This window comes from Macaca thibetana, chromosome 4 (assembly GCF_024542745.1).
Source record: "Macaca thibetana thibetana isolate TM-01 chromosome 4, ASM2454274v1, whole genome shotgun sequence".
Taxonomy (NCBI): domain Eukaryota; kingdom Metazoa; phylum Chordata; class Mammalia; order Primates; family Cercopithecidae; genus Macaca; species Macaca thibetana.
The window spans coordinates 48,473,829-48,500,393 of record NC_065581.1 but is presented as its reverse complement, the minus strand read 5'-3'; the positions used below and the strand labels follow the sequence as shown (position 1 = coordinate 48,500,393).

The window sequence follows — 26,565 nt, the reverse complement described above, 5'->3', positions numbered from 1 at the left end:
TGATCAGATGGGCCTTTTAAAGAAATCTGCATCTGGCACAAAGACTGGGAAAGTTTGTATCAGATTTCAGGTTGCTCCCTCCAAAGCATTTGGAAGGTATTTTTACTATTAAAAATTGTGGCTTCCTTATTTCATCTGAAAAACAATGTTTTTATCTTAAATCTGCTTTTTAATCTATTAACGTCAAATCTTTTTCATTGTATTTACTGTTTTTAGTGAGTTTCAAGGGAGGAAAAGACAGTGAAAAATGTCACCACTCTGTCACTTCATTTGCATTCTGTTCAGTTAATGTTCAGGAATATCTCTAAAAATCCACTCTACCATGAAATGTTTAACATGTGATTTTATTAAAGAATTGTTACTCGCTGGGCATGGTAGCTAATGCCTGTAATCCAAGCACTCTGGGAGGCTGAGGGGGGCGGCGCGGATTGCCTGAACTCAGGAGTTCAAGACCAGCCTGGGCAACATGGTGAAACCCAGTCTCAAGAAAAAAAAAAAATTAGGTGGGCATGGTGGCATGCACCTGTAGTCCCAGCTACTCAAGAGGCTGATGCAGGAGGATTGCTTGAGCCCAGGAGGCAGAGGTTGTAGTGAGCCGAGACTGCAACACTGCACTCTAGCCAGGGTAACAGAGCGAGACCCTGACTCAAAAAAAAAAAAAAAAAAAAAAAAATTTGTCAACGCACTTAAAATGTAGTTTTACTTTCAATAACTTTATTCACATACTTTTAAAGGGAACTGAAATGGCAGTAAGAAACACTTGGAACCTGATAGGAAAAATACCATCCAATAGTTGCAAAATAGCCACACCTGAGGATGACAGAAAAAAATTATTGGCTCTATGCAAAAAATACTGGTATCTATTTGTGAATTTATTTTCCTTACATAAAACAGCAGATTCACAAAAATGGTGTTAGCGGTAAAATAAATGCAATAACAGGATTCAGAAAAAAATTTTCATCACCCAGACCCAGTCTCTCTTGCATCTTGAGAATAGAGCCTAATAAATCCAAGTGAGTTAAACTGCTACCTGCTTTTATTTCCTAGAACTGAGCTAAATTTGCAAATTGTATTTTCAGACAAAACCATCTGCACTCTTCAAACACAAATTCTATATTCCAAAACTTTACCATTCTATGCCTCCAAAGTTTTTTGTCTAGCGCTTATAAAAGCCAGTAAGAACTAGAAATGTTTTAAATAAGATTTTTAAAATCTTACCTGCCACACCAATTTTCCACATTGCTTTAGAGTGTCCTATTCCCTCTGTTTCAAATCTTCCAGCACACTTCTAGAATCTCTAAAGCTGTATGTGATCTATGTTCAGCAAAAGTATGTGGACCTTCATGTTCCCCTGGTTTCATCTTGTTTTCTGTATTTATCAGGACTTTTTCGGTTATGAGTTCAGAAACCCAACAAGCTTTTATGAGCAAGTTTGTGCTTATTTAAAGAACCAAGAAATAGATAGCCGAGACTCAGCAACAGCTACAATCAGTTTCAAAGTCCTTCCAGATTGCTTCCATCTATCAATGCTCTACTAAATTTTGTTTTTCAGATCAGCTTTTTCCAGATGACAGGAAAAACAGAACTGTGGAGAGCTCCCATGCTGAGATTAGCTCTTTTTGTTTCCAATTTTAAAAATTTCATTCTCTGATTAACTCAGTCACTCAGTTTGAGCCAAGTACTCTCTCAAGGGATAATTCCTGGGTGGTCAAGGAGGTAGAATCTGTTAAGATGATAGCAGCTCCCCCTTTGAACAATGTAATACAAATGAAAGGAGCATCTCCCCAAAGAAAGGGATACTATACTGTACTCAGGAGGAAAGGATGTACGATGCCTCCTTTTTCTTAACCTTATCCATCTAATTTATATCACAACCATCACTGTAAAATGCTTTCTAAAAGGGTAAAACAGCAGCCTCCATTTTTTTTTTAAACTACTCTATGCCAAGCATAGTATAAAGCCCTTTAGATAAACTATTTCAAATTCTCCCCATAATCTTGTAAAGTAGAAATTATTATCTCAGTTTCAGATTAAAAACCAGACACAGAAAAGTTCAGTAAAAGTCATACAGGTCTAGAATTTTTAATGTTTTCAGTTTACTATTTATTCTTGTATTTGGAAATTGAAGTAATATAATTTTCATCATACTCTGCAATACACAAATGCTAAAGTTAACAAAACATAACCAATAAAGACTGACACAACTGGCAATAAAATCCTTTATTATTAATTTTTCAAGAGAGAAGCATGCTTTTTATACAGCACCTGTAAACAAGTTAGTGAAGTATATACTATTTTGAGATTCCCCCTTTCAATTTTTTTTTTGGAATGTTAGGTTACAACATCAACTGCATTACATAAGAGTTACTGAAAGCAAGTTAGGGTAAAATTTTATAGCCAAAAATATTCATAGCAGCAGCTTTTAAAATACGATTTTATTAAATCAAGTCATTGCACTTGGTCATTTTATTGCTACAGCAAAACAAGGCCATTACATTATAATACTTCTCATTTCTGATTTAACTGATTGTCTCATTCTGCTCATACATTTCAAGTTTAAATGCAGGCATAAAATGTTTATCAACAAATCTAGAGAGCATTTGGATTTTTTATTTTTCTGTGATCACAGTAAGAGCAGAAAAAAGAGTATCTTCTGTTACGCAAGGCCTGATCTCTCTTTACATCTTCAGACTTAAATTCTGTAGAAGGTAACAGCTTTATATTAAGAGAGAAGCTTAGTGGTCACACACAAAAAATAACACTGAAATACAATTCGGAAATTAATGATACTGTGTGTCTCAAAGAATACATGAACTATACATTCACTAATAATTTGGCAGTGAGATTCCATGCTGTTCACTTTCGTCTTTTATACTCACATGTAGAAAAAAAATTCATGACTTACCCCAAGTAAAGGTTATTATTACGTATCATTTTGTGATATGAATTTTAGGAACAGAAATTAATAAAATTTCCCATACCAACAGCAAGGAGTAACATTGCTAGAATAAAGGAATCATTTTTCCCATCAGGCCTGGGTTTGTTTGGTTTTCTTTACTGTTTTATCAAGGACAGAAAGATAAAAGTATTTCAGTTATTTTTCTATTCTGACTGAGGAGTACACAAGCAAAATCTTTAAATGCATTTTCATGCTCATAAGCATCTGATTTTATGTACTAGTGAGAAAATGGCCAACAAAAACTTTAAGAACAGCCTGAAATCTGCTGGAAACTTCCCTCGTCCCATTATCAGGATGACCAGGGATCGCTCCAATAGATTTTCAGGTGAGAAAGCTGGAGGATAATTTCTAGGATTACAATGTTTTTATTATACCTAAGGTTTGTCATTAAAAGAAAATAAGATTTAAATTTATTTAACAAGAAGGAAAAAATTCAATTGACTAGTCATTTAAATCTATTCTATTTAACAGAAGAGGAGGGAACAATTTTGTTCAGTAGTGACCTCATTGGAAGAGCCCATTTTGAAGAGTTCTAATATATATTCTCAATATATAATTAGCACTCCCCCAAACCCCTAATGTAAGTTGTAAATTAAACATTATGTTGTTTACTGGCATTTCTATTTTCTACTTCAGTTCTCTTTATTTGAAACATGACAAAACTTCATTTACATAAGATTTCTGTATTATAAGATTAAAATATAAAGGCAAAATATTGGTTTGGTGGTTTAAAACTAAAAAAAATGGAAACATAATCACTGGTACTCAAAAATCTGACACTCATTTGCTATATAATAAAGCATAAAACCTAATTTTTTGCAAATGAAAAATTTCAAATTTTAAAAATTTAAATAAACCCACTTGTGTTTTTAGATGTACCTACAGATAGAACATTTTAAAGCATTCAACTGTTCATAAGTAACTCTGAAGAAACAACTAATTCATCCATTCTGTGAAAATGTATTTTAAATTATCTTCAACTATATTTGGTTTTAAATAAGCTGTAATGTTTTATTTTATGACATACTAACATTCATCATAAAGTTTGTACCTAAATAATAGTTCAAAATATCTCCATGAGTTAGTTTGGTCTATTAGGTAAATTATACATCATAAAACCTGAGTATTTACAAGATAACTTGTCAAAATAGGAAACCTCACACTGAAGTTCTGAAAAGTTCTGGGTTTTGTTTTCCTATTACCATTATTAAAAGTCAGAAGGAGAAGCATGAAATTGACAAGATAATGAGCAATATTTGAGACTGTAAAATAAGCAGAAAAGTACAGCAATAGCCTGGTGTTTACATGTTTTATATGTGCTGTAGTTTCTAGGCACAAGTTAAGGGTTAAATTAACAGTTTTAGATTCTTCAGACCTAACAAATTTAAAAAACAGTTCATATTTCCCCAAATGTTTAACAGTTCAACATATGTTAACTAAGTTCCTTTTATGACTCCTATAGTGCAAGCAACATAAAATATTCTAAAAGTTGATGAAATTATTTTGATTATTCATTAGTTCTTACTATATGCATGGGTGAGTAATCTGGTTTATATAGCTAGGAAACTCCTATTTCATCACCCAAAATATAAACAGCATTGCAGACAAACAGGCACAACAGTGTAACCTTGGGTAAGAGGATAAAAGTAAAAATATATATATATACACATACACATACAAATACAGTTTATATCCCTTATGCATTATGGAAAAAGTAGTGACTATAGTTACTAAAAAGCTAATCTGTCCCTCTCAAATAGTGTATATCTTACAGATAACTTGTAAATATATCACCATATTTATAGTATAGATCTCTTTAAAAATAATACAAGTTTCAATAAAAAAAACTACTGTGCACATTCTTATTTATATATATTCAGTAGTATTTTCAAGCAAACAATTTTTAAAAAAGTGTTTGCAATCCCAGCACAGTTAAGAAATAAGGCCTCTTTTTCTTCATATTGGCAAAACAAAATATATATATATAAAAATTCACCCTCACTCTACGTTTCTATAGATATTATACTTCATTTACTCATATTTATCATAACACCAGCATTCACAATTTGTAAGTAACAAGCCAGCTAAAGTTCATAGTGTTGCTTCTGAATCCCGGGAACATTATGAACACCAGGTCCACACTACCTCAAGAAGACAGGATAGCTTTTTTCAGCTTCTCTATTTCCATCTAAAACAAAAAACATAAATTGAGCAATACATAAAATATTCTTAGTTTAGTAGTTTATTTTATTCTATGTCATTAAGACGTGATCATACTTTCAAGCCTTCAGACTTTTTTTCCAGACCTAAAATCCAATTTCCCATGGTATAATATAGTTGAATAAAGTTTCAACAGTACAATGCAAGTTCCTTAAATGGCAGTCACAATAAGAAAAAAGCAATTATAGCCCTTTCAGCCAGAAAAATATTAAGTCATGTGAGCATTTAAAATTAAAGCTGTAAAAAAAAATCAGTCAGTCCTACAAAGAACAAAAGAATCTTTGAAACCCAATTAAGAAATGTACATGTGGCCGGGCGCGGTGGCTCAAGCCTGTAATCCCAGCACTTTGGGAGGCCGAGACGGGCGGATCACGAGGTCAGGAGATCGAAACCATCCTGGCTGTCTCTATTAAGAAATAAAAAAAACTAGCCAGGCAGGTGGCGGGCGCCTGTAGTCCCAGCTACTCGGGAGGCTGAGGCCGGAATGGCGTGAACCCGGGAGGCGGAGCTTGCAGTGAGCTGAGATCCGGCCACTGCACTCCAGCCTGGGCGACAGAGCGAGACTCCATCTCAAAAAAAAAAAAAAAAAAAAAAAAAGAAAGAAATGTACATGTATCTGTAATTAAACAAAGGGTACATTAAACAATGGTAAAAAGAATAAAGAAAAGACCTGTTTAGTTCCATGTTTTTCACTAATTATATTTAATTATAATTATGGTTAAATCACTTGACTTGGTTTCAATTTACTTATCTGTAACCAGTATATACTACATTAAATATCTTAAAGCCCAGGAATATATCTAAGATTCAGTCAAGGTGCTGAATCTTCCATCTTTAGGCAGAAGGCATTCTTCACTTAACAGAAATTCATAACTATAGGAATTTATGAAGAAGGAAATCAGTTCATTAAGTCTGCACAATAACTACACAGTTATTCAATATTGACATATTCAAATGGCTAAGTTGGGGCTCAAAGACATTAAACAGGATGCCAATGTTCCACACTAACAAGTGACAAAGGAGTTGTCATGGTAAGATTTAGGACTTTAAAGCCCACAGTTTTTATACTGATTTCTCTTCTCAATTCTCTAACATTTTGATAATCTTTAACCTTTCACTGCATGAGGAAAAATATAGATAGGCCTTGCCTTATCCTGATGGCATCACCTTCCTCAAGAGTGCACATAAACAATACATGCTTTGGCTAGCTTTGACAAACAGTACATTATTCAATGATTAGGACTTTGCCATAGTCAAAAAGTATAATTTTTGTATGTTCACAATCTCCTTAAAGATTGTAACTACTCAAGAACAGTTTATTACTTTCAGGACCTTCCCTGATATGATTCTCTTAATATTATGATGATTAGCTCAATGTTTTAGCAGCACTGGACTAGAACAAGCCTGTCTTCAATATGGATTGAGATGATGCCTTTCATTGTCAGCCTGATCTGTTATTATAGTCTTTATTCCAAAGATACAGAAAGCGGTAAGAAAAACAAACTGGTAGAAGAGGGAGTAGGGAGTGTGAAGGCCACTACTGCATGCACAATCAGCAATACTTGTTGTAAACTGCTATTTTGTGACATACATTTAGTTATTACTGGACAGGGGTCATCATGGTGGACAGGAGGCAGGACTAGATTGTAGCTCCAGACAGAACAGCATGCAGAGGCTCGCATAGTGAATTTTAGCTCCAGATAGACTGCAAGAACAAACCAGCAATCCCGAGAGGACCCACAGACCCTCTGAAGAAAGCGGACTGCTCTTGCAGGACCTGGAAACACCCCAAATACTTGAGTGCCCCAACTGCAGAAATGGGAAAGGGAGACCCTCCTCTCCCGAACACACACCCCCACTGGAGAAACTGAAGGTCTGTTTGCAGAAGTTTCAAACTTCACCTGGATCTGACTCAATTTAGAGAGCTGAGCAAAATACAGTGGGTAGAGGAAGCGCTGTAAGGCCCTGGGAGCTTGCTGAGTCCCCAAGGAGGCCATTCCTGCCTGGCACCACAGGGATATACAGGGAGGGTGGCCAGAGGAGCAGGGGGTAAAACTCCACAGGGAAAAGGAAATCTCTAGCTAAACTTAACAATCTGAATGGGGCAAGAAACCTCCTGGCCACAACTCTGGAGGGAAGAATCAAGCCCTTTTCTTTCGCAGCTAGAAGGCGGGTAGCCTGGGGCAAATTTTCAGGCCCATCTCGCCCACCATCTGGAAACAGGGCTGTTGGGGAAGGCATGGTGGGACTGAGACTGGCCCTTCAGTTTGCATGGGAGCTGGGTATGGCCTCTGACTGCCAGCTTTCCCCTACTTCCCCGACAACCTGCATGATTCAGCAGAGGCAGCCATAATCCTCCCAGGTACACAACTCCAATGACCTGGAAATCTCACCTTCATCTCCAACAGAGGCCACAGCAAGACCTGCCCAAGAAGAGCATGAGCTCAGACATGCCTAGCCCTGCTCCCACCTGATGGTCCTTCCCTACCCACTCTGGTAGTGGAAGACTAAGGGCATATAATCTTGGGAGTTCTACGTCCCCGCCCACTGCTGGTCCCTCTCCCTACTATTACAGCTGATGCTTGCTGGAAAATGCCACCTCCCGGCAGGAGGCCAACCAGCTCAAAAATAGAACATTAAACCACCAAAACCCTCACGGAGTCATTGAACCCCCCTGCCCGCCACCTCCACTGGAACAGGCACTGGTATCCATGGCTGAGACCCCCATAGACACTTCACATCACAAGAGTCTCTGCAAACAACCCCTAGTACCAGCCTGGAGCCTGGTAGAATCACTGGGTGGCTAGACCCAGAAGAAAGACAATCATCACTGCAGTTAGGCTCACAGTAAGCCACACCTGTAGGAAAAGGGGGAGAGTACTATATCAAGGGAACACCCAGTGGGACAAAAGAATCTGAAGAACAGTCTTCAGCCCTAGACCTTCCCTCTGACAGAGCCTATCCAAATGAGAAGGAACCAGAAAACCAACCCTGGTAATAAGACAAAACAAGGCTCTTCAACACCCTCAAAAGATCACACTAGTTCACCAGCAATGGATCCAAACCAAGAAGAAATTCCTGACTTACCTCAAAAAGAATTCAGGAGGTTAGTCATTAAGCTAATCAGGCAGGCACCAGAGAAAGCGAAACCCAGTGCAAGGAAATCCAAATAACGATGCAAGAAGTGAAGGGAGAAATATTCAAGGAAATAGATAGCTTAAAAAAAAAAAAAAACAATAAAAAATTCAGGCAACTTTGGACACACTTTTAGAAATGCAAAATGCTCTGGAAAGTCTCAGCAATAGAACTGAACAAGTAGAAGAAAGAAATTCAGAGTTTGAAGACTAGGTCTTAGAATTAACCCAATCCAACAAATGCAAAGACAAAAGAACAAGAAAATATGAACCAAGCCTCCAAGAAGTCTGGGATTATATTAAACAACCAAACCTAAGAATAATTGGCGTTCCCTGAGGAAGAGAAATCTAAAAACTTGGAAACATATTTGGGGCAATAATTGAGGAAAACTTCCCTGGCCTTGCTAGAGTCCTAGACATCCAAATACACGCAGCACAAAGAAAACACCTGGGAAATTCATGACAAAAAGATCATCACCTGGGCACATTGTTACCAGGTTATCCAAAGTTAAGATAAAGGAAAGAATCATAGGAGCTGTCAGACAGAAGCACTAGGTAACCTATAAAGGAAAACTTATTAGATTAACAGCAGATTTCTCAACAGAAACCCTATAAGTTAGAAGGGATTGGGGCCCTATCTTCAGCCTCCTCAAAGAAAACAATTAGCCAAGAATTTTGTATCCAACGAAACTAAGCTTCACACATGAAGGAGAGAGAGCCTTTTTCAGACAAATGCTGAGAGAATTCGCTATTACCAAGCCACCACTACAAGAACTGTTAAAAGTTGCTCTAAATCTTGAAACAAATCCTAGAAGCACATCAGAACAGAACCGCTTTAAAGCATGAATCACACAGGAACTATAAAACAAAACTACAAGTTAAAAAGCAAAAACAAAAAACAAAAAACCCAAGTACACAGGCAACAAAGAGCACAATGAATGTAACAGTACATCACATTTCAATATTAACACTGAATATAAATGGTCTACATGTTCCACTTAAAAGATACAGAACTCCAGAATGGTTAAGAACTCACCAACCAACCAGCTGCTGCCTTCAGGAGACTCACCTAACATAAAAGGACTCACATAAACTTCAAGTAAATGGGTGGAAAAAGGCATTTCATGCAAATGGACACCAAAAGTGAGCAGGGGTAGCTATTACATCAGACAAAACAAACTTTAAAGCAACAGCAGTTAAAAGAGACAAAGACGGACATAATATAATGGTAAAAGGCCTTGTCCAACAGTAAAATATCACAATCCTAAACATATATGCACCTAACACTGGAGGTCCCAAATTTATAAAACAATTACTAATAGACCTAAGAAATGAGATTAGACAGCAACACAGTAATAGTGGGGGACTTCAATACTCCACTGACAGCATTAAACAGGTCATCAAGACAGAAAGTCAACAAAGAAAGAATGTATTTAAACTATACCTTAGAACAAATAGACTTAACAGATAAATACAGAATATTTCATCCAACAACCGCAGAATACACATTCTATTCAATAGTGCATGGAACTTTCTCCAAAATAGACCATATGATAGGCCATAAAACGAGCCTCAATAAATTTAAGATAACTGAAATCATGTTAAGCACTCTCTGACCACAGTACAATAAAACGGGAAATCAAGTCCAAAAGGAACCTTCAAAACCAGACAAATACATGGAAATTAAATAACGTGTTCCTGAATGAGCACTGGGTCAAAAACAAAATCAAGATGGAAATTAAAAAATTATTCAAACTGAACAACAGAATTCTACCAGACATTCAAAGAAGAATGGGTACGAATCCTTTTGACACTATTCCACAAGATAGAGAAAGAAGGAACCCTCCCTAATTCATTCTATGAAGCCAGCATCACCCTAATACCAAAACCAGAAAAGGACATAACCAAAAATGTAAACTACAGACCGGTATCTTTGATGAACATACATGTTAAAATCCTTAACAAAACACTAGCTAACCGAATCCGACAACATAGAAAAAAGATAATCAACCATGATCAAGTGGGTTTCATACCAGGGATGCAGGGATGGTTTAACATACACGAGTCAATAAATGTGACATGTCATATAAACAGAATTAAAAACAAAAATCACATCTTAATGGATGCAAAAAAAGTTCGACAAAATCCAGCATCCCTTTATGATTAAAACTCTCAGCAAAACTGGCATACAAGGGATATACCTCAATGTAATAAAAGCCATCTATGACAAACCCACAGCCAACATAATACTGAATAGGGAAAAGTTGAAAGCATTCCCCCTGAGAACTGAAACAGGACGAGGATGTCTGCTCTCACCACTCCTCTTCAACATAGTACTGGAAGTCCTAGCCAGAACAACCAGAGCAGAGAAATAAATAAACGGCATCCAAATCAAAAAAGAGGAAGTCAAACTGTCATTGTTTGCTGACGATACAATCATTTACCTTGGAAACCCTAAAGACTCCTTCAGAAAGCTCCTAGAACTGATAAAACAATTCAGCAAAATTTTGGGTACAAGATTAATGTCCACAAATCAGTAGCTCTTCTATATACCAACAGCAACCAAGCAAAGAATCAAATCAAGAACTCAACTCCTTTTACAACATCTGCAAATAAAATAAAATAAAATACTTAAGAACTAACCAAGGAGTCAAAAGACCTCTACAAGGAAAACTACAAAACACTGCTGAAAGAAATCACAGACGGCACAAATGAAAACGCATCCCATGCTCATGGATGGGTAGAATCAATACTGTGAAAATGACCACAGTCAAAAACCATGTATAAATTCAAGGCAATTCCCATCAAAATACCACCATCATTCTTCACAGAATTAGAAAAAACAATTCTAAAATTCATATGGAACCAAAAAAAGCCCGCATAGCCAAAGCAAGACTAAGGAAAAAGAACAAATCTAGAGGCATCACACTACCTGATTTCAAACTATACTATAAGGTCACGGTCACCAAAACAGCATACTACTGATATAAAAATAGGCACAGAGACCAATGGAACAGAACAGAGAACTCAGAAATAAACCCAAATACTTACAGCCAATTGCTCTTCGACAAAGCAAACAAAAACATAAAGGACACCCCTTTCAACAAATGGTGCTGGGATAATTGGCTAGTCACATGTAGGAGAATGAAGCTGGATCCTCATCTTTCACCTTATACAGAAATGAACTCAAGATGGATTAAGGACTAAAACCTAAGACCTGAAACTATAAAAATTCTCAAAGATAACAATAGAAAAACCCTTCTAGTTATTGGCATAGGCAAGGATTTCATGACCAAGAGCCCAAAAGCAAATGTAATAAAAACAAAGACAAATAGCTGAGACCTAATTAAAGAGCTTTTGCATGGCAAAAGAACAGTCAACAGAGTAAACAGACAACCCACAGAGTGGGAGAAAATCTTCACAATCTATACATCTGACAAAGGACTAATATCCAGAATCTACAACAAACCATCAGTAAGAAAAAGCAATCCCATCAAAAAGTGGGCTAAGTTCATGAATAGACAATCCTCAAAAAAAGATATGCAAATGGCCAACAAACATATGAAGAAATGCTCAACATCACTAATGATTGGGGAAATGTAAATCAAAACCACAACGCGATACCACCTTACTCCTGCAAGAATGGCCATAATCAAAAAATCAAAAAACAGTAGATGTTGGCATGGATGAGGTGATCAGGGAACACTTCTACACTGCTGGTGGGAATGTAAACTAGTACAGCCACTATAGAAAACAGTGCAGAGATTTCCTTTAAGAACTAAAAGTAGAACTACCATTTGATCCAGCAATCCCACTACTAGGTATCTACCCAGAGGAAAAGAAGTCATTATTCAAAAAATATACTTGCACACACATGTTTATAGCAGCAAGATTCACAATAGCAAAATCATGGAACCAAACCAAATGCCCATCAATCAATGAGTGGATAAGGAAACTGTGACATATATGATGGAATACTACTTAGTCAAAAAAAGGAATGAATTAATAGCATCTGCAGTGACCTCGATGAAATTGGAGACTATTATTCTAATGAAGTAACTCAGGAATGGAAAATGAAACATTGTATGTTCTCATGGACATGTGGGAGCTAGGCTATGAGGAAGCAAAGGCATAAGAATGATACAACAGACTCTGGAGACTTGAGTTTAAGAGTGGGAAGGGGGCGAGGGATAAAAGACTATGAATATGGTGTAGTATTATACTGCTCAGGTGATGGGTGCACTAAAATCTCACAAATCACCACTAAAGAACTCACTCATGTAACCAAATACCACCTGTACCCCAAAAAAATTAGGAAAAAAAATTAGTTATCACGCAAATACATTGCTAGAGTTTCTCTTTGTATGTTCATTGTTCATTTTTAGTGACCATTATAATACTGTATAACGTTAACATTAAAGTACTACTTTTAATCTTTGGAGAGACATCTTTCTGCTTTAAATAAATTATTCTAAAACTTTAGTGCCTTAGGTGTGCTTTTACAAATACAGGGTAAAACTCTACCTGTAACAAAAGAAAAAATATATATGTAATACAAGTCAGTGTGAGGCCAAGTAACAGCTGACTTTGCTAGAAAAATAAAATCATATTAAGTTATCCAAAAGAGAAACAATTTGACTCGTCTTAATTTTTATGGCAAATTAAGTCAGATATACAAGTTTAACACTATTAAGTCCCTCTTATTTGTCTCATTATCTTATTTTCACGTATGAATATAAACATGTATATACAAAATGTGAGAAAAAAGACAAAAAACGCTTAAAAATTTCTCAATATCTACCATGTTACATGCTGTGAATTTAAGATATACTTTTAACATGTACACTTTAATTTGTCAATAATGTATTCGATATCTAATATGTATACAGCACTGTGTTAGGAGCAATGAGCAAAGATAAAAAAGACATGGATCCTACCCAAACAACCTTACAGTCTCGAAGACAGGTAGAATAAGTACATACTCTAACAGTGAAAACATAGGAAGTTATTATATATACATCTCTTACAAAACTACAAGTCTTGCAAATTTGGAAGAAGACCATTTTTTGGGGGGACAGAATCTCATTCTGTCACCCAGGCTGGAGTGCAGTGGCATGATCTCGGCTCACAGCAACCTCTGCCTCCTGGGTTCAAGTGATTCTCATGCCTCAGCCTAGGAGCGGGGATTACAGATGTGTACCACCATGCCCAGCTAATTTTTATATTTTTTAGTACAGACAAGGTTTCGCCATGTTGGCCAGACTGGTCTCGAACTCCTGATCTCAGGTGATCCACCCACCTCGGCCTCCCAAAGTGCTGGGATTACAGGTGTGAGCCACTGCACCCGGCCACTAAATTACTTTTAATCAGAGACAGACTAATATCAATTTAATGAAGGTAATTGAGCAGGGCCTTGAGAATCTGTAGAATGTGGGCATTAGAAGATGAGACAAAAGGCCAATCCAAGAAAACACAGTAAGAATAAAAATTCAGACATATCAATTGTAAGAGGCACAATGGAGGAGGATCAGCAAGTAAATAAAGATAACTAGGACCAAAATATAAAAACACCTCATATAGTAAGTTGTTGGAACTTTATTCAGCATGTAAAATAAAGCTCTTGAAAGTACTCGATGAAGGAAAGGTTAATCTGAGATAATTAGAGTACTCAAGAAAGCTAAGCAGAAGATAATAAGCATCAGAACAAGATATAGTGGGGATAAAGACATAAAGACTAGGAGGTAATAGGACTAAAAGTGAATGGAACTAGAAGAGAACCACGTACAAAGTACCATGTCTATATGACTATAAGAGCAACAGAAATTATCAAGAGAAACAGGAAATCAAAACAACAGGAAAGGAAGATGATAAATTAACTGAGGACATGCTAAATCTAAGTTCATGATGAAACATCCAGGGGGGACAAAAAGCCAGAAACATAGGATACAAGCTGGGAAAATACGAATTTGATTTAGAGCAGAGAGGTACTAGAGCTAATCATTAGATTCATGAGTACAGATGAATTCAAAATGTGAATGCTCAAACAGAAAAGCCAAGGATATCGGTGAAGGAATATTTACATTTAGGTTACAAGGAAGGAAGAGGAAGGCCAGGCATGGTGGCTCATACCTTTAATCCTACCACTTTGGGAGGCCAAAGTGGGAGGATCACTTGAGGCTAGGAGTTCAAGATCAACCTGGGCAACATGGTAAGAACCAGTCCCTACAAAAAACTGAAAAATTAACCAGGCATGAAAGTGCATGCCTGTAGTCTCAGCTACTTGGGAGGCTGAGGCGGGAGGATCACTTGATCCCAGGAGTTTGAGGCTGCAGTGGCCTATGATTGTTTCACTGTATTCTAGAGTGACAGAGTGACTCCCTGTCTCTAAAAACAAAATTTAAAAAGTAAAAAAGGAAGGAAGAGGAGATGGAGAAGTTAGAAACAATAGGATGTAGTATCATCTAAACCAAGACAAACCTTTGACAGAGTGGCAATGGTAGAAAAAAAAAAAAGTGATATGTTGCAGGAACTGAAGAAAAGACCTTGAATTTGGCATCAGTAAACCTAACCTAAGATGCCAAGGGTTACAGACTGAATTGAAGGTGAAAAATCAGAGACCACAAAAGTAGACTATTTTTCAGAGGATGGGGGTTATTTTCATATTTCAACAAACGAACCTCAAGTGAAAAGAGAAAGTAACTGCAGTACATCAAGAACGCAGCTAGACCTAAAAGGAGGCTATTCTTTGATTCTGAATAATGGAAAAAGTCAAGTATTTTCATGCAAAGTAGTAAAGTTGCCAATAGAGGATAATGTTGGAAATAAGGATATAACCAAGTTTTATATTTTACAAAGTATTTTCACATAAATTATCTCAACAACTAAAGCTAAAGGAGGTTAAGTGACTTGCCTAAGTTCACACAGTATAATTTAATCCTGAAGTACAAAGGTTCTGAAGATTGGTTGCTTCTGTTAAAAACATTTTTAAGGCCAGGTGCAGTGGCTCATGCCTGTAATCCCAGTACTTTGGGGGGCCATGGCAGGTGGATCACCTGAGGTCAGGAGTTTGAGATCAGCCTGGCCAACATGGCAAAACCCCATCTCTATTAAAAATACAAAAAAAATTAGCTGGGTGTGGTGGCGCATGCCTGTAGACCTTGCTACTCAGGAGGCTGAGGCAGGAGAACTGCTTGAACCTGGGAGGTGGTGGTCGCAGTGAGCCAAGATTGCACCATTGCACTCCAGCCTGGGTAACAGCAAGACTTCATCTCAAAAAAAAAAAAAAAAAGGGCCAGGTGTGGTGGCTCAGCCTGTAATCCCAGCACTTTGGGAGACTGAGGTGGGCGAAATCACGAGGTCAGGAGATCAAGACCATCCTGGCTAACACGGTGAAACCCCGACTCTACTAAAAATACAAAAATAAAACTAGCCGGGGGTGATGGTGGGCGCCTGTAGTCCCAGCTACTTGGGAGGCTGAGGTGGGAGAACAGCGTGAACCCAGGAGGTGGAGCTTGCAGTGAGCCGAGTTCGCACCACTGCACTCCAGCCTAGGCAACAGAGTGAGACTCCATCTCAAAAATATATATATATATATATATATATGTATTTAAAATTTCAGTTCCACTGCTGTTAATCATTGATATGATTTGGATCTGTGTCCCCACCAAATCTCAGATTAAAAGTAATCCCCAGTATTGGAGGTTGGGCCAGGTGAGAGGTATTTGGATCATGGGGTGTTTGGATGATCCATGTTTGGATCACCCCCTTCATGATGAGTAAGTTCACACAAGATTTGGTTGTTTAAAAGTGTGTGGCCCTTCCCACTCTCTCTCTTACTCCCTTTCTCGCCATGTGAAATGTGTGCCCCTACTTGACCTTTCACCATGAGTAAAAGCTCCCTGAGGCCTCCCCAGAAGGTGAGCAGATGCAGGAACCATGCTTCTTCCTGTATAGCCTGTAGAAGCATGAGCCAATTAAATTTCTTTTCTTTATAAATTATCCAGTCTCAGGTATTTCTTTATAGCAATGCAAGAGCAGCCTTAACACTACCATTCCGAACCCTACTTTTTTCAATCTTATAACAGGAACAATAATCCTTACATGTTGTTATGTGTGTCTAATGAGATAAGGTGCAGAAAATGCTAAGCCTAACTAATACACAGTTTAAAACAAAAAAAGTTAGTTGATTCTCAGGATAAGAGCCAAGGTTTTCCAACTGCAAGTCCCAAATTCTCTCTTGTTCCACAAACTGCTGACAAAAGAAACAGGGTAAGTAATGAGGCAGATTAAAAAACAGAAGGGAGTATGAAATACTTAAACAATGGGAAGAGTCTCTAAAAAAAGGTAGGATACAACTTTCTCTGAGATATGCAGAAAGAATAATGCAAATGAAGATAAACATTAGTGAGGAGAAAAAGAAAGCTAAGAAAGATAAAGGAAATAGTTGAAATTGCCAATCATCAGTGGAGAATTAAGATAAACTCTTAAATTAAAAATGGGAGGCCAGGCGCGGTGGCTCAAGCCTGTAATCCCAGCACTTTGGGAGGCCGAGATGGGCGGATCACAAGGTCAGGAGATCGAGACCATCCTGGCTAACACGGTGAAACCCCGTCTCTACTAAAAAATACAAAAAACTAGCCGGGCGAGGTGGCGGGTGCCTGTAGTCCCAGCTACTCGGGAGGCTGAGGGAGGAGAATGGCGTGAACCCGGGAGGCGGAGCTTGCGGTGAGCTGAGATCCGGCCACTGCACTCCAGCCTGGGCGACAGAGTGAGACTCCGTCTTAAAAAAAAAAGAGAAAAAGAAAAAAAAAAAAAAGGGAGGCAGTGAATCCACAGACATCTGTCACCACCACCAGTCCTGTCCCTGAGCAAAGAATGAAAACAGCTTAACTGCACAGAAGAGACAACTACACGGATACCTCGTTTTATTGTACTTCGTTTTGCTGTGCTTCACAGATACTGCATTGTCTACAGTCAAAGGCTTGTGGTAATCCTATGTTGAGCAACTCTACTATAAATGCAATTTTTCCAACAATATGTGATCACTTTGTATCACTGTGTCCACATTTTGACAATTTTCACAATATTTCAAATGTTTTCACTGTAATTATATATGTTATGGTGATTTGTGATCAGTGATCTTTGATGTTAATATCATAATTGTTCTGGGGTGTCATGAACTGCGTCCATATAAAACAGCAAACTTAACTGATAAATGTCATGTGTGTTCTAACTGCTACACTGATCAGCCTTTCTTCTCTCTCCTCCTCTACTTGGCCTTCCCTATTATCTGAGACAGAACAGGCCTAATAATAAAATTAGGCCAATTAATAACCCGAAAATGGCCTCTAAGTGTTCAAGTGAAAGAAATAATGACATCCCTCTCACATTAAATAAAAAGTTAGAAATGATTAAGCTCAGAGAGGAAGGCAATGTTGAAAGCCACAGCAGGTCAAGAGATTGGCCTTTTGCCCCAAACAGCCAAGTTTTGATTGCAAAGGAAAAGTTTTTGAAGAAAATTAAAAGTGCTATTCCAGTGAACATATGAATAATAAGAAAGCTTAACAGCCTTATTGTTGATATGAAGGAAAGTTTGAGTGGTCTAGATAGAAGATCAAACCAACTGTAACATTTCCTTAAGCCAAAGCCTAATCCAGAGTGAGGTCCTAACTCTCTTCAATTCTTTGAAGGCCGAACAGAGGTGAGGAAGTGGCAGAGGAAAAGTTTCAAGGTAGCAGAAGTTGGTTCATGTGGTTTAAGAAAAGAAGCCATCTCCATGACATAAAAGTGGAAGGTAAAGCAAGTGCTAATGTAGAAGCTGCAGTAAGACATCCAGAAGATCTAGCCAAGATCACTGATGAAGTCGGCTACAGGAAACAAATTTTCAATGGAGGTAAAACAGCCTTCTATGGAAAGAAGATACCATCTAGGACTTCCATAACTAGAGAGAAGTCAATGGGTGAATGTAGCTGGTAGCTTTAATGCAAACCATCACTTACTTATCATTCTGAAAATCCTTGGCCCTTAAGAACTATGCTAAATCTACTCTGCCTATGCTCTATAAATGGAACAACAAAGCCTGGATAACAGCACATCTGTTTAAAGCATGATTTACTGAATATTTTAAGCCCACAGTTGAGACTTATTGCTCAGGAAAAAAAAAAAAAAAGATTATTTTTAAAATATGCATGCTGACAATGCCCGCAGTCACCCAAGAGCTCTGATGGAAATGAACAAGGAGATTAATGTTACTTTCACGTCTGCTAACACAACATCCATTCTGTAGCCCATGAATGAAGGAGACATTTAGACTTTCAATTCTTGTTATTTAAGATACACATTTTGGAAGGCTATAGCTGCCATAGATAGTGATTCCTCTGATAAATGTAGGCAAATAAACTGAAAGCCTTCTGGAAAAAAATTCATCAGGTAGATGCCACTACAAACATTCACGATTCATAAGAGAAAGTCAAAACGTCAATATTAACAGGAATTTGGAAGATGATTCCAATCCCCAGGGACGACTTTGAGGGTTGAAGACTTCAGTGGAGAAAATAACTGAAGATGTGGTAAAAATAGCAAGAGAATGAGAATTAAAAGTGGATCAAACTTGAACAGATGAGGAGTTGCTTCTTTTGGATCAGCAAAGAAAGTTTTGTGAGGTGGAATCTACTGCTGGTGAAGATGCTGTGAATATTGTGGAAATAACAAAAGATTTACAAAATGTAAACTTAGTTGATAAAGCAGAGGCAGGGTTTAAGAGGACTGACTCCAATTTCAAAAGAATACCTTGCCACTAATTAATTCCACTAACACCCTTGCCACCCTCTGGTAACCATCTTTCTGTTCTCTATGAGTTCAATTTTTTAAATTTTTATTTTAGCTCCCACAAATAAGTGGGAACACACAGTTTGTCTTTCTATGCCTGGCTTATTTCACTTAACACAATGACCTCCAGTTCCATCTATGTTGTTGCAAATGACAGGATCTCGTTCTTTTTTTGTGACTGAATAGAAGTACATTGTGTATATGTCCAACTGAAGTAGTATAGCATAATTCGCACAGAAACCAATTATCCAGTTGGGTTGGGAAAAACATATCCAGTTTATGCTGACTAAACTCTCAATGCTGGAAGAAATGAATTACCTCTAGATTGCTTCTCTTTGCCTTCTCTTCTTCCAAATCTTTTCGCAGTTTTTCCAGTTCTTTCCTAAAAACAAAGTACTTATTACTGTTAAGTCTTTCGATTAAATAATTTATTTGACTGATATTTACAGGCTTTTTGTTACCTAACCCACCAGTTCATGGGAAAATCCTTTTAAGGGCAATAGCAATGTTAATTAAGAAAAATGTAAGATTCTCTAGTTAGAATGGTTCAATATAACAGTTAAAAATTCAGCAAAACCAAGGCAAATCTATCTGAGATCAAGAAACCAAGTAAATTCGGAGCAGCTCATGAAGACAGAAATAATATCTAACCTTCAGAAGCAATTTTCTATATTCAGCTATCATACATTTTCCAGGTTGGAAACCTCAAAGCCCAAGCAATTTGGTAAAATGAATAACAACACATCACAATACAAGGCAAGTTAACAGTTTATCTGATAAGATAACCTAGACTTTGAATTTCTATTTTTAAAAATTAAATACCACATTAAAGTCTAAAAACCAAACAAATTAAAAACTCTAGCCAATAGTTTCTCCTCCTTAACTCATGTTTTCATCTTCCTGTGTTCCCTTCTAATCTTTCCATATAGTTGTTCTTTTTTCTATAGCTTTAAGTGAATATTCAATATTATATCTTTGCAAAAATTTTAAACCATTTTCATGCTGCTGAAATTTTCATATTTATATGTGGTTTGGTATCCAAATATCCAGGTATTTTGTTTGGCTGATTCATTATTCTGGAGACAGAAGGAGTGGGAGGAATCGAGGAATGAGACAGAAGGAATGGGAGGAATATGTTAGTATATCAAATTTCTAAATCAAAAGTATGGACATTTTCAGTCTCAACATATACTTGAAAAATTCTTGAGAATACTGTAGAAACAACAGCTTGAAAAAGTAAAAAAGAAAAAACTCATGAAGAAAAAATACTTAAGGAAAGAATTTTAAAATTTTTTATGTAACATTTCAAAACTAACTTCTTAGCAATAATTTCTTAGTGATATCTAAGCTATAAAGATCTAATATTATAAGAGTAAAACAAAAACCTCTGAACTCCAAGTCAACTAAAGAAATAAAATATTACCAGTACCTCTAATATCCCAAAAAGTGACCCTCTTTCCTTAATCCTATTTCCCTCTCTCTTCCATAGAAAAAGTTTTATAGTATTTATTATTATTCATTTGTTGTTCTAATTTTGCCACATGCAAATGTATTCTTAAAATAATACACTTTCTGGTTTGGTATGCTTTCCAACTTTATATAAATGAAATACACTGATTGCGTGTATGCTTCTGACCTGCTCCCTCCTCTCAATATTTAGATTAATTCATACTGATGTTGAAATTTACTTTTATTGTTGTATGCTGTGTAGTATTTCTCTATTAATGTATCAATAGTATTTATCCCTTCTCCTGCTGATGCAAGTTTCTTAGATATTAAAAACAAACAAACAAAAAAACCTGCCATCCAGTTTCACTTTTCCAGAGAAACTGAAGATACTGAAAATACCCTTTGGAAAGACTTCTAAAATGTTTTATATTTTAAAACATATATATATGTATACATATATCTCAGAAATGTTTTATCCATTCTAGAGCTAATTTAAGAGCACCTACGGGCAACATGTATATGTAAAACAGCCACCTACCAGAATAACCACCAATTTAACTTTTTTGCCGAAAAGAGAAAAGCACTGTTAATGAAAATTTCTTTGAAAACATACTTGCTCACACCAGAGACTTTTGTTTGAGACAGAGTCTTGGTTTTGTTGCCCAGGCTGGAGTGCAGTGGCATATTCACAGCTCACTACAGCCTTGACTTCCCAGGCTCAAGAGATCCTCCCACCTCAGCCTCTTGAGTAGCTAGGACTACAGGGATGTGCCACTAACCCTGGCTTTTTCTTTTTTTTTTTTTTGCAAAAATGAGGTTTTGCCATGTTGTCCAGGATGGTCTCAAACTCCTGGACTCAAGCAATCCTCCAACCTTGGTCTCCCAAAGTGCTGGGATTACAGGAGTGAACTACCACACCCAGCCACAGATTAGATTTTTACTTAATATGGTTTGAAAAAAATTCTTTACGCATGGGTTAAGTAGTACTCATAGGAGAAAAGAAGGGCTACTTACCCATGATCCTTTTTCAGTGCTTCTACAATGCACAACAATTCAATAATCTGGGCTCTAAGTTCATCCAGGGAATTTTTTTTCACATCATCTGTTTCTACTTTAGCTTTGATTTCTAATGGAGTCAGGAAAGCAGTTGTATTTGCTTTAGAAGCACTGGAAGGTGTTGAAAGGTACACAGATGGCTGAAAACACAAAAAAATTTTTTTCTGACTTTAATATTATATTTAAGTTCAAAAGATTTTTACATCAAGAAGAAAAACAATTAAGTACTTCAAGATAAATGGCAAATTTGGAAATTCAAAAGCAATTTGATGTTCACAACTGGAAAAATCGCCAGACAACTAAAGAATAAATTTATAATCATTAGTGGTTTTTGTAGGAAATGACAATTTCATTAACAGAAGAAAAAAGGAAAAAAGAAAAATCCATCAAATGCATATTATGGATGGTTCGCCTAGTGAAACAGGAGAGCACTATAAAGGTATTATTTTTTCTTCCATATTCAATACTTATTGTTTGGAATGTCCAAAGAGCTTCACTTAAAAGTAATTGTGAACAATTTAATAGGTTCAGGAAGAGTCACTAAAATGAGTCCATAGTCTGTCACCTCATAACTGTTTCACTAAAAAAATAGCAAATCACTTTAATAGAATTTCAATAGACTGTTGACAGCTGAGAGAATCAGATTAGGTGTATTTAATAAATTGGAAACACTCTGACAAAAATGCCCTGAAATGAAATAGAGAAATAATTTGGGAGGAAACCTAAATGACCTTAAATGTGTGTCAGTTGTGGTGAAACTACGTTAAATAAAAATGGTAAAAATTTTGATAAGACATCTAACACATGTAACAGATGAAAGGATTCATGTACATACAGTATTCTGCCATTCATTCCAGTATATACTGAATGCTTAATTATTATACTAAGCACCAAGCTAGGTAAATACTACACAAGTGTTCATTTCTGACCTTAAGAATATATGTTTAATGGAGAAATGAAATAGATGCAGAGATCTATGCCTTTAAAAATACAAAATATGTAATATTTATTTTATTCAATTAAAATGTAAGCTCTTTCAAAAATATTTGCAGAAAACAGTCTGACGAAGCTAAACAATTCAATTTTTTAGCAGTAATTATTCCATTTCTTGGCAGAAGAAATAATTCTTCCTAAAGAACACCTTAAATTATCTATGTTTGAGGTCCACAAAGAACCCCAGAAAGTCAACAAACCTTAGCCCACAATGCACCTCACCTTTGGAGAAGAGCATGTATCTTTTTTTAATTCAGATGGCTTTAGGTTGGCACTGTCTTCTTCTTTTGGTAACTTCAAGATTTTTTCGGGGCTGTGAGTTGGCTAAATGATTTTTTAGAAGTGAAGAGACATAACAGACCAAAGAAAAGAAAAGGTAGTAAGTCTTTGGATAACAAAACAAGTAACTTTTATGGATTTTTCAGCTGCTACTGTTGCTGATATCCCATTATCATTAATAGGATGCTACATACTTTCAAGCTGAATAACATATTTGCGTATCTTGAGGGCAAAAAGTTTGCCTCTTAGCAGCAAGGATTTTCTCCATTTAGGTAATTTTAAAAGTACTATAACGTTTAAGAGCTAATATATTAACATTACATTACCACCAGTACTCCAGGCAATGTAGAAAAAGCATACAAAGAAGTTAATACATTTAGACATGAGGATAAGTACTACAAAAACAATGAATATTTCACAACCATCATCAGAGAAATACAAATCAAAACTACAATGAGTTATTACTTCACCCCAATTAAAATGGTCTTTATCCAAAAGATAGGTAACAACAAATGCTGGCAAGGATATGGAGAAAAGGGGAACCCTCATACACTGCTGGGGAGAATGTAAATTAGTACAACTACTATGGAGAAAAATTTGCAGGTTCCTCAAAAAACTAAATATAGAGCTACCATCTGATCCAGCACTGCTAAGTATATACTAAGAAAAAGGAAATCTGTATATCAAAGGAATATCTGTATTCCCATGTTTATTGTAGCACTATTCACAAGAATATAGCCAAGAATTGGAATCAACCTAAGTGTCCATTAACAGACAAATGGATAAAGAAAATGTGGTACATATAGACAATGGAATACTATTCAGTCACAAAAAAGAATGAGATCCTGTCATTTGCAACATGGATAGAACTGGAGGTCACTATTTTAAGTGAACTAAGCCTGGCACAGAAGAACAAACTTTGCATGTTCTCACTAGAAAAATTAAAACAATTGAACTCATGGAGACAGAGAACAGAAAGATGGTTACCAGAGGCTGGGAAGGGTGTTAGTCGGGTGGTGGTAGGAATGGGGGATGGTTAATGAGTACAAAAAATTGAGTAAGACCTATTATTTGGTAGCATAACAGGGTAACTACCAGTCAAAAATAATTTAATTGTACACTTAAAAATAACTAAGAATACAATTTGGATTGTTTGTAACACAAAAGACAATTGCTTGATGTGATGGGATACCGCATTTACCCTGATATAATTATTATGCATTTCATGTCTGTATCAAAATATCTCACATAACTCATAAATATACACATTATGTACCTACTGAAGTTAATTTTAAAAATTTAGAAAAAAGAAAAAAGAAAAAAAAACACTGAATATTTCAGGAGAAAAATTTTTCTCAATCTTTCCTAAAGTGAGTATCTGCTGAATTTTAGTAACTGTTGTTGAAAGACAAATTAAACAGGTTCTTTCTTTGTCACCCTTTGACCCTGTGCTCTGTGGCTACAGCCTCACGATAATTTCCTTCTGATTCTGTAACCTTCCATTCCAGACCCTGTTGGAATGAACACACCTCTCTCCCTCTATCTCCTTAAATACCAGCATTTGCCACTTGAGTATAACAGCTATCATCCCGATTGTTAAACTTAGGTAGAGCTATAAATCCTCTACCTTCAAATGGACTCTGCATTGGCTAAATCTACTGTAGTTTAAGACAATTAGGTGAACTCACAGAATGTCCACCATTGAAACGGCCCGGCAACCTTCTTCCAGGCATCTTTGGTCTATTTGCAGTGAGATGAAGCAAGTTTTCTGAGGAAGCTATGTCATCAAAATTTACAACATCTAGAAAATAAAAATAAATATTATTTACTAAGAGAATTGCACCTTTTTAAAGGTAAAAAATAATGTTTCAGTTTTTGAACAAACTATAAATTAAAAAGAGTACCACTACTTTGAAGAATTCACAAATTGACCTGTGCTTTTCATATGCATTTGGAAAACAACACTCGCCCTTAAAAGAAAAAAAAAAATCCTCTTTACCTGATACATTTATATAGTATATGACTTTATTAACACTATAAAGGTTGTTTCCAGTAGAGACCTAGACCTCAACAAAAAGTTCTTAGTGAAAAATCTGTATCATAAAATGTAGTAGCATAAAAAACTCATCAAGTTCCTAACAAAGATCTACTTCTTAAACTCATAATAAATTACAAGATCTCAGAAAACCAGCATGTAAAACTGTTTTGAACTTCAAGAAGTAGAATATTCGAATGTTAAGAATTAAACTTTATCTGGCACCCTGCCACTTTCGATTTGTGTTTCTCAATATAAAGCAAAAGCATGATTTAATGTACCTTTATGTGTATATGTACGTGCACAGTATTAGGTGGGACTCAAACTGTTTATAGTTCACTGCACCTTTGCTTAGACATTATCATGTTTAGCAATCACAAGATGGCTTCAAATCTAAGGCAAATCAGATTCAAAAAAAAAAAAAAAAAAAAAAAGCTACATGGATTACCAACTTACTTCCTCATCATCAAAGGCTGGCAGACCTTTGACCCGGTAACTTGGGTTTAAGGACAAATCTACTCTAAAACAATGATATATAATACTTTGCCTTTTTCTAGATGATTCAGAAGTCTTGCTAAAGGAAATGTCTTTAACTCTGAAGCCCAGATATCTATGTATGAATCAAGAACCCAAAAGGTAAACTACTACAGATACTTCCATTTTCAATAGAACCTTCCTTTAATTCAGATTCCAAACTCAGGTATTAACCACAGCCAAAATTTTCTACCTAATAGCAGATTCCTTTGGTCTAATCATCCAGATCTGTATTAATTCTTCACGTTACCATCTGCCTAGATGTTTATAATACTTTCTGTCAGATAGGTGTATGTTCTAACTCAGTTATTTGTTTCTTTAAAAAGATACAGATACTCATCACTGCCCACAAAATTTATTCATCAACTTTACTTATTTAGAGAATGTTTTTAAGGGATGGAGGACACAAAGGTAAGGCAGAAAAAGAGGCATCACTGTTTGGTAATATGCATTTTATAACAACTAGAAGAATTTGCTGATAACTTAATATTTTCTATCAATTTCTTTGTGTGTTCTCACTTGTGTCAACTTACTAAGCTGATTCATTAAAACAGATACTCTAATATGCTTGATTTAATATTTGAGTCTTTAGATAACTGTAAGTAATCATGAAATAAACAAACCATAATAATAAATGACAATGAAAAATGCATTATATAATGTGAAGGTTGAATTTAAATATATGTTTAAATGTCATGTTATTTGTAAATATCATAAAGAAAGCAATCAGTATTTTTAAAAGATGTTAAAATATGTTGTAGTTTGAAGGGTGAAAATTGCTTTTACACTGATGTGTGCATTAACAATCCACAAAGAAAAAACCTTAACAAGTACAATCCAATCATTTCAGCCTATAGAGATTATTTTCAAATGCATATTTAAGCAACTTGCAGAAAGAAAAAGAAACAAACAGAAAAACACAGGAGAAGACAAAGAAAAATGAAACTGAAAGGGTAAATAAAACATAGATTTACAAAAGTATACACCATGCTCGTGTAAAATGTCTTCTGTATGTCCAGTTTTGAACTACAACACCAAGACAAGTAACTTTACTATTCTAAAACTCTCTCAGGTTCTCC

At 36.1% G+C, this 26,565-nt stretch overlaps 1 protein-coding gene across 1 annotated transcript in view; it reads right to left on the bottom strand.

The window, feature by feature from the left end:
- Nucleotides 1-2,419: 2,419 nt before the first annotated feature.
- Nucleotides 2,420-26,565, bottom strand: part of CD2AP (CD2 associated protein) — a 151,254-nt gene continuing 127,108 nt past the window's right edge. Inside the window, exons 14-18 of the mRNA XM_050789018.1 lie at nucleotides 24,606-24,718; nucleotides 22,861-22,962; nucleotides 21,604-21,785; nucleotides 19,459-19,522; nucleotides 2,420-5,147 (exon numbers count right to left, since the gene is read on the bottom strand). Coding sequence (XP_050644975.1) covers nucleotides 5,106-5,147; nucleotides 19,459-19,522; nucleotides 21,604-21,785; nucleotides 22,861-22,962; nucleotides 24,606-24,718 — 503 coding nt within the window. The 3' untranslated portion in view covers nucleotides 2,420-5,105. The remainder of the gene's footprint in view (nucleotides 5,148-19,458; nucleotides 19,523-21,603; nucleotides 21,786-22,860; nucleotides 22,963-24,605; nucleotides 24,719-26,565) is intronic.